This window comes from Heloderma suspectum, chromosome 1 (genome assembly GCF_057233095.1).
Source record: "Heloderma suspectum isolate Gila_16-S chromosome 1, 16-S_ref, whole genome shotgun sequence".
Lineage (NCBI taxonomy): Eukaryota > Metazoa > Chordata > Lepidosauria > Squamata > Helodermatidae > Heloderma > Heloderma suspectum.
In genome coordinates, this window is record NC_139458.1 from 94140389 (window position 1) to 94153497 (window position 13109).

A 13109-nucleotide genomic window follows, 5' to 3' on the forward strand; every position below is an offset into this window, starting at 1 on the left:
GCTGAGCGCCGAAGAATTGATGCTTTCGAACTGTGGTGCTGGAGAAGACTCTTACGAGTCCCCTGGACTGCAAGGTGGTCAAATCAGTCCATCCTAAAGGAAATCAACCCTGAGTGCTCATTGGAAGGACAGATAATGAAGCTGAAGCTCCAATATTTTGGCCACCTAATGCGAAGAGAAAACTCCCTGGAAAAGACCCTGATGCTGGGAAAGACTGAAGGCAAAAGGAGAAGGGGACAGCAGAGGATGAGATGGCTAGATAGCATCACGGATGCAATGAATATGAACTTGAGCACGCTCCGGGAGAGAGCGCAGGACAGGAAGGCCTGGCGTGCTATGGTCCATGGGGTCACGAAGAGTCAGACACGACTGAACGACTGAACAACAACCCCCAAAATGGGTCTTATAATGCAGGCTGGGCTTCATTTTAAGTTGGGCCCAGAGTCTGAAAGGTTTGAAGAAAGACTACTAGCCTAAAAGACTATTTAGATTCTTGCTATAATCATCAGCCTTTAAATAAATAGTAACAAAAAAGACATTGAACAAATGTTGGGAGTGGATAAACATACTGTGTACTGTGGTGGAAGGGAGGATTAAAGTGGACACTTTGCCAAAAGCATGAAGGGACACTTTCAATCCATGGATTATACATGCGTTGGTTGAGGAATGAGTAGGGGAAGCAGAGCTCGACCGGCAGCTGAAAAAAGTGTCCACCCCCTTTGAAAGTACAACTACCTCCACCCTGTGTTTCCTGTATTTAATTTTAATTTTATTTATTAAATTTATAGCTCATCTTTCTGCCAAAAATGGCATTCAGATTTCCTACCTGCAAGTTTCAAGCCCAAGGGTGTAAGCCTTCTCCATCTGTTCCCATGTTGGGATGGTGCTGTTGAGGGCTTTGCAAAGCTCAACAGCGTCGTCTCTGGTGAGGCTGTAGCGGCGATTTTTCTCAACATGGAAAACACCTCCATATCTGCAACTTATATTCAAACCTGTTCATTCAAGAAAAACAAAGACAAGATTAGATAAAGAGACTGGCTGTTACAAAGTTGTTTAAACACCATTTCAGATGTTTGGCTGTTTCTAAAGCCCAATAATGAAATTGTTGTTGTTCAGTCGTTAAGTCATGTCCGACTCTTCGTGACCCCGTGGACCATAGCACGCCAGGCCTTCCTGTCCTCCGCTCTCTCCTGGAGTGTGCTCAAGTTCATGTTCATTGCATCGGTGATGCTATCTAGCCATCTCATCCTCTGCCGTCCCCTTCTCCTTTTGCCTTCAATCTTTCCCAATATCAGGGTCTTTTCCAGTTAATGAAATTACTGAACCCTTTATCTGACCACAATCATTTTAAGTAAACCATAACAATTTGAGGAGATTTGTAACTTGTTTTTTTTACTTCACATGTGGAAACGTATCTTTCTATCTGCATCATGTTGGACTGGACAACAGAAAACAGCCTTGGGAACTGGGAATTGTTCTTTTATGTTGTAAATGTAGTCTCCCAAACTTTGTAATGGACCTAGTTTCTTCTTGATATACGTCTTCATAATCCATAATATCGCCATTATCATTACCATAAGCCCTCTCTCAGCACTGGCTTTGGTTCAAAACGCTTTTTTTTTGCCTCAGACTCAGCAGTACATCAGGAAAAGAGGAAGTGCTGTAGAACAGTATCTTCTCTTAGACTTGAAACAACTTATCAGTTTGATTAGCAAAGTTAATGAGGTTCATCCAAAGTGTTTAGGAGGGATAGATAGCTCACTGCTAAAGAGCAGAACTAGCATTTGCAAAGGATACATCTTCTGCAAGCAGAACCCAAGTCGTGCTTGGATTCCAAGATGGGAGCAGGTGGCGTTCTTGCCCAACATGGTTAAGTTTATTTTTCAACTTCCAAGGCAACCCTGGACTTGTCCAGACTGCAGAAGAACAGGAATGCATAAATCTCTATTTGTGCTTCATCAGGGGCCAGACTGTGGTCACAAGTATTAAAGGATATTCCATGTGCCAAATTTGCAGATGTCCACAACTTAATCATTCCTTAAACTGGAATTTTGTAATGCATTTCCCTTTGGGCTGGGAGTGGCATAAACCAGTTATAGTCTGAGGGTGAGAAGGACAGATCACCCCCAGAAAGACAAGCCTAACATTAGCCTGACTGTAGCCTTCCACTCCATGCCATATGCTGCATCTGAGTGAAACATGAGCAGGAGCAAAGTGTTGTTGTTTTTTTAAAAAATTAGTAATTCTGGGTTTGCTGCTGTCAATATTGCACCTGATATGGATTTCTGAAGGATTTCCCAGCTGGCTAGGGAATGCTGGGAGTTGTGGGAATTTTTTCTGTCAAAACATACATAGGATTGCACCTTTAATTAAATAAATCTAGAAAAGGCTCCTAAAGTCCACAGACAGGGTGGGTGGAGGAATACTGCAGGCGTCTTACTCCACTCCGCCTGCCCCCCTTCTGCCTTACCCATGTTATTTTCACTTCAGACTTTTTGTTTTGTCTCTTCCACCTTCCCCCTGCCTCTGCTCTGGGACTTCATACTGCTGCCTACTCTCCCTCTTACTACAGAAGAAGAGTATTTAAGACTGTGTCACTATCTACTGAAACACCTCTGCTGTGTTATTTGTACTCTAAGATCTTCAGTATCAATATTCCAACCCTTCTCCTGGCACTGGTTTCGTTTCAAATTATACCTTTGCATCAGAAAATATACCCAACCAGGACATATATTAGGAGGAAACTGGTGTCAAGCTGGGCCCTCAGCACCATGCTGAATATTCTTTTTCCCTGACAGGAGAGATAGATTATGAAGCTGTTACACTCGTGGTATGATATGCTGAAGAAGAAAGGAGGAGGAAGGAAGCTACTTGCTGACTAGGAAAACCTCAGCATGTGTCATCAACCACAGCTTGAGCAACATCAACAGGTGAACGTTTTTACAACATGGAGTTTTATCATTTGCTAATGTCCACAGGCCAAGCTGCTGGTAAAGATACAGGAGCAGGGCTGATTAAAAAAAAGTTGGCAACCCTAAAAGCCCATGAATTCTGAGTTCTGGATGCATGGGACAGCTATGCATAGTTGAAGATAGTTCCCCCTCTCTCCTGAAGTACTTTCGAGCATTCTAGTTCTTTGTCACATGCTGAGCAGTATCGCTCATAGCGTGACAAAAAGGTAGAATGTTTGAAACTAACTACTATATATAGATTAGTTTGTGGGCTGTTGTTTTTTTACTTGTTAGATTGTAAGCCATTGTAGGCAGGGTTCAGATTTTCTTCTGTGTTTTAAACTGTACTGAGTCTCTTGGCGTGGTTGTTGTTGTTTTAGACAAAAAGAATAAATACTGTTGCTGATGACAATATTTCTCTTTGAAACGCTGCAAGCAACAGTAGCTGGCACACACACACACACACACACACACAAAGGTTTATGTATATGTACTGTTGTAAAACTAAGGCACACATATCTGAAGCTATCCTGACATTGCTGATTCCCAAGCGTTTATTCAATCTCAAACAGATATGTGATCACAGGGTGGTATTTAACAATTCACCTGGTCACATCAGGTGAGCAGGAATGCCATGCAGGTGAGTGAGCGTGCTGACGCCTGACAGAGGTGGGATAGAATGCTCCATCCCCCTTCCACCAGCCTCCTTGGTTTCCTATGTTAAAAACGATTCTCTTCCCATGCCCAACACGGAAATTCAGTAGTGTTGCAGAAGAGGGATGGATTGCTCTGTTCCATGTCCATCACTCCACTTGGTGGAAGTTTTTGTCTGTGTTTTTAAACAAGTCTGTGTTTCCATGCTGGTCTTCGCCTGCTGCCCCACCTTTCTGTGGCCAGCATGGAAACACAGACTACTAACCTCTTAGCAGACTAGTATTATTGTTTTTTAACAAGGCTGTGCTATCACCAAAATTTCAAGGTGGTATTCCTGCAACTTCATTCAAATTTATATTGTTCTTTTCAAGCTAGTCTCCTAAATTCTTCTTCATTTTTAAAACTGTTTTTTGTCCATTGTGCAATAAAGAGATTATAAATGTGTGGCAGAATAATCAGAAGACTTGCCTGCTCTTGCCTTTTCAGGCCTGCCATTAAATAATTTCTTTCAGCACTATGGTTTCTTTAATACAAATACGAAATCAGTATTAACATTTGGAAATATTTCATTACTCACTATCTTTCTTTAAATTCATTGTTTCCAAATTATGAGCTGGGTCTCTAGATGTAGACAGCAATAGCTGCTACCATAGGAAGTACATCCCTATTCTGTGAGCCTTTTTACACTCTTTTATCTCAGGACAGTGGTTCTGTGACTCCCATCTACGTTCACATGTAAAATTCCATCAGGTAGTTTATACCAGCTATGCAAGGACACAGAACATCCTCACAGCAAATGACAAGCACGTGAGGCTAACATTAATCATGATGTTATGAGCCCCAAGAACACCAGAAGATAAACTTCTATAGAAACATCAGCTTGCATGAACCATCTCCTGGGCAATATAAGGAAGCAATATAAAGAATATAATAAGTAAGCAAAAGTGGAGCACTCAAGAGTGGAGGGAAAAACCTCAAGCTCTACTAACTAAACTAGGCTCAACCACACCCTTCTCCTGGGGAAAAGTTAATTTATTGCAATTCCTAAATAACCTCCCAAACTCAGAACATGAAAAATCTTGCATAAAGCTTGGAACAATACTAGAAATATGGTGGTTCTGCATATACCAAATATAAATGGTTGTTTAAAAAAACAACAACAACAGTGCCTTCTCCAGAGTATTTATACACATTACTTTCTATACAAGCCCTCCTCAACCCAGTGTCCTCCAGATGTTTTGGACTACAGTGCCCAGCATTCTTGATCATTGGCCATGTTGGCTGGGGCTGATGGGAAATGAAGTCCAAAACATCTGGAGGCTGCCAAGTTGGGGAAGGCTGGTTTAGATTGTTAGTCCCTAAGCATTTGCATAGCAATTTTAATTTATAGTGATATCTTTATTCTTTCACTATGGTTGAAGTCTTATGCACACTAACTAAGGAGTAGGTCTTACTGGCCTCCATGGGAATTACTTCAGATGCACTGGTTCCATGCACAGGATTATGTAGTAACTGGTTCTGATAGGAGTCAAGAACCCTCACCACCACAATACAGCTTACACCCCAACCGCAAAAAGTACGAGTACATCTTAGCTCTGCCTCCAGGCAGGTAATATGATCACTGGTTAGGTAAGATTGAAGAGGATGCTCTGGAGAACCTTTTGTCTCTTCTAGTTTTTCCAAGAGAAGAACATGTTTGAAACACACTAGGCTTATTTTAGGTTCATCATACAATACACAAACACACACAGAGCAGCTTGGGAACTACTTGGAGTCTGGAGTGCAAACACTCTCCACCTGAGACGTTATGCACTACCTCCAGTATCAGGGGCAGTGAGCCTATGTACACCAGTTGCTTGGGAACATGGACGGGAGGGTGCTGTTTCATTTGTGTCCTGCTTGTGGGATCCCAGTCAACAGCTGGTTGGCCACTGTGTGAACAGAATGCTGGACTAGATGGACCCTTGGTCTGATCCAGCAGGGCTCTTCTTATGTTATTATTATTGTTGCTAACTGATCTTTATGCTGCACAGTGCTGATACGGTGATGCATTGGGTCCAGCATAGGGTCAAAAATGTCTCTCCTGAACAACAGCCACATGCAATTTATTGCTGGGCAGGAACACCATTTTAGGTTTTGGTAGGGCAGAGATTCTCAACCTCTGGGCCACAAGCTCCACTCAAGTGGTTCACAAAAAGGTTGCAGAAAAGTCTAGAATATCTGTACTTCAACCTCCACTTGATTTATTTTCTCGGATGAAGGGGATCAAGTCTATTTTTATACTGAACAGGCTAACACACACAAAAACGTTCATTCACTGGTCTGCTGAGACCCCACATGCAATTTTCAAGTGGACCTAGGGATGTATGGATTTCCCACCATCTGTTCCGGTGAGGAATCCACCCAGAGGTGGAAGCGATCCATTCCCCCCCCCCCCAGAATCTTCCTGAACAGCTCCGCTCCACGAGGATTCTGCGGAGCTGCCCGGCTTGAGGGCCGCTTACCTGGGCGGCCAGAGCCGTTCTCCGTGCCAATCGCCATTTAAAAAAAAAAAAGGTGATCAGCAGGATGTGCCCATAGACGTATACAAAAATAGAGCCGTGAATCTTGCATATAAGTCTATGTGTCCATAGGCTTATACGCAAGATTCACAGCTCTATTTTGCATATAAGTCTATGGGCATATCCTGCCAATCGCCATTTTTTAAAAAATGGAGACCAGCGCAGAGGAGAACGGCTCCAGCTGAGCAATCAGCCAGAATCCTCACGGAGCAGAGGTAAGTGGGGCTGATCCGCCGTGGATTCCGGAGGCTGGATTCCAAAGAATTCCAAAGAATCCCAAAGAATCCGGCCTCATTTGAATCCACAGCAGATTTCTCTAATATCCCTAAGTGGATCCCATGGAGCAAGGGAATTGAAAGCCACTGCAGTAGTGGATGAATGATAAACCAAAAATATCATTAAGCAAGTGAGCAACAGTCACATCAAGAATCCGTGCCCCCTGTTTTCCGATATATTCAACATTAAGTTGCAAAAAAAGCAATACGTTTTAAGAGCACTATTTGTAGTTCCTTTTTCAGTACCTCATAATAAACTGAGGAATCAGAGATCTGAAACACGGGGAGTGGGGAACGACTCCTCCCCATCCCATCCAATTTACATGGTATCCCTGTTCCTTATGCATTAATCCAGATTGGCCGGCATCTCCGTAAACTGGTTCCATCCCATTTACATCGAGATTAGAATTAGGCCTCAACAATTTTCTTTTCTCTCTGCCCTTCATAGCCGGCAGGCACTGGCATAGCTATGTTATTTTCCTGACACCATGTGATGTTCCATAGCTGAAAGCCAATATTGTTTAATAATGGCTCCCAAGAGAGGCAAAAATTACACAACATACTGTAATTGTCCTAATCATTAATCTCACCCAGACCATGAGACTTTGGTGATTCAATGTGAAGTCATGAAATGCCCCTGAGCATGTTTCAGATTTTAATGAGCATGGAAATGTTTAACCCGCAAGCACAAGCCTTCTTCTTATCCTAGACTTCCCTGTCTTCTTTTTCTTATCCTCTCTGTACTGTAGTCTCTGAAGCAGAAGACCCTGTGTTGCTGGTCAGCTGTGTAGGCCACAGGGCTGATAATTTGGGGGGAAAGGGGGACCAGACTAAATGCAGGTGCCGTTTCCCTGCAAAGAATGGATAAGGGCTACCACCATGCTTGCTATTGGGGGTGGGGGAGACCTGGATTGAGTTGAAATGCCTTGTGTTAGATTCAGATTTGATTCTCTGACCCAGAGCAAAAGCCTTTCACTCTGAAGACACAAGTAAGATAGCCCTATTTCCCCCAACTGGTTGAAATCAGGTAAAACAACCCCCATTTCTTTCACCTGGAGCAAACTTAATTTTCAATTATTGCTCTGTCTCTCATGAGGTAATTCCCTTGTTCTTCTTACTCTGTGTTCCTGTTGCCAATGACTGCTAGAAACCACTGTGGGTGGAAGACAGGAAAAGCCAGAGGTGAAATGGAGAATTACAAGCAACTCCGCTCCTCCTGGGGGAAGTCCCTCCGTTCCTTCCACTGCAGCAGTTTGGAAAGACCCACTCCTGGCAGGATGTAATTATGGCTGTGTTTCTACCCAACCCTCTTCAATGGCAGGCACCATCAAGACAATACAGGCTTGAAAGGGTAAGGGCACAGTCATATGCATGTTTAATCATAAAGATGGCCTACAACTCCCAGCATGCCCCAGCCAGCCATGCTTTTTTCTGTCTAAACATGCATAGAACCTTAAGAGGCTAAAAGGGTTTTTTAGAACAGGGATGGGGAATGTGTGGCCCTCCAGATGTTTTGGGACTGTAACTCCCATCAACCCTGGCCAACCTAGCCAATGGTAAGGGATGATGGGAACCGAGTCCAACAACATCCAATATATTCCCCATCCCTGCTTTCGAAGGACTCCTTTTGGGGCAGACAAATGGGCTGCTTCATCCATTCTCCAACAGCAACTGCTTAACGTAGCCTTCCCCAACCTGGTATCCTCCAGATGTGTTAGACTGCATGCTGGCTGGGATTGATGGGAGTTGCAGTCTAACACATCTGGAGGGCACCAGGTTGGGGGAGGCTGGCTTAATCACAAATGCTGCTTAATTATTTCCCCAGTGGCCACTGACTTTATACTGTGCTACACGTATCTGAGCCTTTAGCAAGTGGCTGCCTTTTTTAATGGGCTCCTGCCCCTTGTTTTTACCAACACTACTGATGGATAACACTTTCATGTAGGAAAACCACATCTATTTCATCATGTGCGAGGAGCACACAATTTCTAGTTCACCATGTGCACAGATGGTGTGAAACCCCCAGCTTTCCTTCCCCTCCCAACACTCAGCCAGAATTCACAGAGCATGTTCAGTCCTCAATGAGCTGTTTTGGATTGGGTTTCCCTCCATTTGAGGTGCTCCCCTCCCCCCGCTTTTCACTTAGGTTTTTAGCTGCTGGTATGGTGGATACTCTTTCATCTAGTCTCAGCTACATTAAATACTTTAATACCCATTGATGTCTATGGGCAGCTCTATTCTATCTCGGAGGACATTTCAAAATAGTTTTTCAGTATGAAACATGATGTGACCTATCTATAATGAGGTGGTTTTCTGTATGTCTCTAGCCCAGTTTACACAATCAAATTAAATAAACCACAATGGTTTGCAGGCGCCCGTGGGGATACCCATTCTGGAAACCAACCCTCTCTCGTAGCTTGTTGTGTTGTGCAAACCTGGTGAGGGTGGGTCGTTCGCATGGTTAACAAACCACCCACAACCTATGGGCTGTTCTAGGGTTATAGGTGCTTTGTTAACCACACCAACAACTCACCCTCGCCAGGCTTGCAAGACACAATAAGCTGTGACATGGAGTGGGATTCTGGAATGGGTGCCCATGGGCGCCCGCAAAACACGACCACGGGTTGATTTGATTGTGTGAATCAGGTCTCCGTCTTCTTATTCTTGCCAGTCTATTCTATTCACCTGACCTATCCCACCTGGTTGTCAGGTTTTTTTCCTTTCACCCACTCAAAATTCTGAGTTATGATCAGGCTGCTTTAGGGTTTTTTGCCCCTTCAGGATCCCTCCTCACAATTGTTTTAGCTTCTGCAAACCTCAGGGTTACGGTCAGTCTGCCAGTTTCTCCATCTTATGCAGGGGTGGGCAACTTGTGACCTTCCAGATATTTTGGCGTACACTCCCATCAGCCCTACACAGCATAGACAATGGTGAGGGATTATGGGAGTTGTAGGCCAAAATATATGGAGGGCCACATGTTGTCCACCCCTACTCTTATGTATGGTAGTGTGGATTTGGCTAGGCAAGTGCAAACACGGAAAGATCCAAAACAGTATTAGCATGTATAATGTGCTCAGGACACATGGTGGAGTACACCCAGTTCTCTCACAAAGAGGAGACATTTGTTTTGGAAATGGCCATGTGGCCTTCAGAAACCAGGGCCTCAAAGGTAAGAGCTAAAAAGTCCATTTCACTCCTGCTAACATAATCGTGCAGGGCTAATCATTCACAGCAGCCTGGCTTTGCATCTGTTACTCCAAATAAGTATATGCAAACATTTCTGCTGGAGTTGCTCTCCATGAGGAAGGCTGATCGTTAATAATAATGGGGATTATTTTCTCCTTGGCATTTTCTTTTCTTTTTAAGTACTGTACCAGCAGGTTTCACATTTAGACAGGCTACTATTTGATAATTTTAAAACTCATTGTGGCATATAATTAGAAGATTCAGAGGCACATCAAAGTGACTGTAGCAGAAAAAGAGTTTGCAGAAATATTGTTTTGCTTCATGGAAAAAATGCAAAAAGAACCAGTATTTAAACATGCACAACATTTTGTTGCCATGGGGACCAGGAAGTGCTCATCTACTTTGGGATTTTCCTTTCTTGTTAGTGTGGTTTAGAGCAGAATGACTGAGAGGTTGGCAGGATATGAGAAACAGAGCCTGTAAGCTTAGATAATATTGGGGTTTTGATGGCATAGACTATCGCCTTTCTATATGTTTGACATAAATTCAGATTTAAGCTGTGGTGCTGTATCATCTGTCCCTGTATCTGAACTTTTAAAAGGATCCATTGGGATCGCATAAAGCTTTTATTATTCCATATAGCCAAGCACAGGTTAAATTATCTTTCAGTCTGTTAAGTTCTAAATGGCTTTATATAATAGAATACTTCAGTTGCACTGCTGCACACCTTTCTTTTTCTGTAGAATCCAGAAACATGGGGTTGTAATGAATGGTGTCATTCCGCTAGCACCAATGACATTGTGCTAGTGGAAACCACATTCAGAACTACACAGAGGGGGAGAATCCAACTAAAGTTCCACTTGCGCAACTACTTGCACAAAGTAGTCCACTAGTGCATGCTCAACCACTTGCGCGATGGGAAAAGGTGGCAGAGCTCTGCTAGTGCAGCAGGTTCTTCCCCTGATGTTGGGTTGGATTTAGTCCGCAGCTAGGTTGGAATGAGCTCCCATGGGTTATTTCCTTTGTGGGGAACATGGCTGCCTTGTACTTTTGAATTCCCTCCTCAGTTGCTGTGTCAGATTAGAGCATTTGTGAGCTTATCTAGGTGCAGACTAGATGCCACTCCCAGCAACTAGCAGCTTCTTGGGCAGATGCTGTGTTATTATGCATGCTCCATTTCTCCAAGCGGTGTGCAAATTTCAGGGGCATGGTGCTTAGCTGGATTTGGTTTCCTTTAGAAGGAGACATCACTAGAGTAGACTAGTGATTGCACTGTTAAGGCATTTTGTTCTATTTGAGTTTATTCACAAATACACAGACTGAGCATAGCTGGAGGCACAACATAACTCCAACAAACACCAAAACCTACAGCCCACTGTGATCAGTACTGCTGTGAGCTACCCACATGTTCTCCAGAGGGAGGTAGTAGCCCCAGTGCCAGATTTAGGAACAAGCCAAGTAAGCCATGGCATAGGGCCTCCTATTATGAGGGGCCTTTAAATACTTTGGAGATGACGAAGAGTTATTATAATTGAAGTCACTTTGGCTTTAATAACTTTTCATATAAAATCCACCACCAAAATTCTGAACCCTGACCTCCCCATGCCAATCCACACCCAGTCCCATCAACTTCCCTTCCAGGGCTACTGGGCTACTCACATCAATCACAGGCTACCCAACCTCACCTCAGTCAGACCTCAGAGGAGACAGTGGGAGCTAGGATTACTGCAAATCTGTATTGTTTAGAGTATCAGTATTAATATTTCATTGCAAGCTACATTGTTACTTCCATTAACTAAGTTCTGATCTCTGTAATTGCTCTTGTGTTTCTATAAATTAAAAGTTTTCAGTTTCATATACAGTAATTACGAAGTCATAAGGTATTTGATAATGCAAATAAAGCTTTTTGCAAGAAGTATCTTTTATTCAGTTGTTTTGATGTGCATCTTTGCCTATGTATATATGCAAATATAATGGTTTACCTTTCTATTATCCTGTAATACATGTTTTCCTCCTTTTTTATGGCATGGGGCCTCTGGATCTTGACATAGCTTAGGGCCTCAGCATGTCTTAATCTGGCCCTGGGTAGACCCCCAAAGGCCCTTTCCTGCTCATTCCGCTAAGTGGGGCCCTGAGCCTCTGCCCTGATGGCACCACTGGCCAAAGGTCTCCTGGAAAAAGATTCCCCTTGTTCAGCCACACACTATGTATCCCTGAAACCGATTCAATGCCAAGTGGAAAGGGATCAGTATCAAGAGTTGCCCTTTCGTCCATCTTTAGGGATGTAGGAAAGTCACTTACCTTTTCAAAGGGTGACATTCGTGGTGGGGGGGAGGCTCCCCATCCCTCACCCTGTAATTCTCTCCGGCTGGCTCCACTCCACGGTGATTCCGCGGAGCCGCTGGTCGGGGCTGCCCGCAGCCAGACATCCGGCCGCTGGGCAGCCGAGATCCATGGCGGAATTCTCTGACATCCCTATCCATCTTTCACTCAAGCAGCCATCCTTCAGGCACCTTTCCCCACAGAGACTGATGCCAGTAAGTATATGCTTTGCAGTAGCCCCGAGCGCTCCATTAAAGTGCCATGGGGCAAACTATGTTTTAAAGTATGTATCATGCCCACACCTTTTCTCATATACAGTTTGCTCACAGGTATATGTTCAACTATGAATGAACTCATATTAGTTATGATAATTTTGTCTTTTTGTGATTTATTTGGGCTACAGATAGGAAGGCCAAGCTGCCGTTGCTGCAGCTTTGGAGGATCCAGATCCAAAGACTCCTCACTGAAGGACTTCTGCTTTCACAACACACAAAGGCAACATGCAAGCCAAACCTTTGCAAAATATATGATGCATGGAAATCCATGTCAGATCCATCTTTGATTAGTGTTGACATTTTTCTCTAATCTGGTTTCCGTTTACTGGCTCGAATATGCCAGATGGTTTCATGTAAAACTGTCAGAAGATAAGCCATGGAGTACAGCACAAAGGAAATCTGCCATGCCTAAGGCTGCAATGCTATACATGCTTACTTGGGACTGGGAGTAAGTCCCATTGAGATCAATGGGGCTTACCTCCGAGTAGACATGTATAGGATTCCACTGTAAATCTCACTCTAATAAATGACTGTGCTTTAAAGTCAATTGGACTAATCTATTTAACCGGAAGCTTTAGTCCCACTGATTGCAGCAGCTAGGACTACACAGTTCAGTAAGAATTCCTTTTGTACATCCTTAACGTAAGTTTATTTGCGAATGGAATTTATAGGCAATTTAACCAGCAATAAGATATAGATACCACCACCTCTGTGTCATCAGCTAGAATAAACCCTATATCATGTTGGCTATTCCACTGCATTGTGATATAAAGCAGAGATGGCCAACCTCATATTCACGAGTCTAGTTTCCAGACAGTAATCCAGAGAGCCAGAAGTGCCTTCTGCCACACTGACCCCCTTACCGGGATCGATGGTGGATTCCCT

General features: G+C 43.6%; 1 protein-coding gene across 16 annotated transcripts in view; it reads right to left on the bottom strand.

Annotated features, from left to right (window-relative positions):
- CD44 (CD44 molecule (IN blood group)) overlaps positions 1–13109 on the bottom strand; it is a 97938-nt gene that overhangs the window by 52898 nt on the left and 31931 nt on the right. For all 16 annotated transcript variants that reach the window (XM_084851397.1, XM_084851418.1, XM_084851443.1 and 13 more), the window contains exon 2: positions 827–992. In XM_084851397.1, coding sequence (XP_084707523.1) covers positions 827–992 — 166 coding nt within the window. The remainder of the gene's footprint in view (positions 1–826; positions 993–13109) is intronic.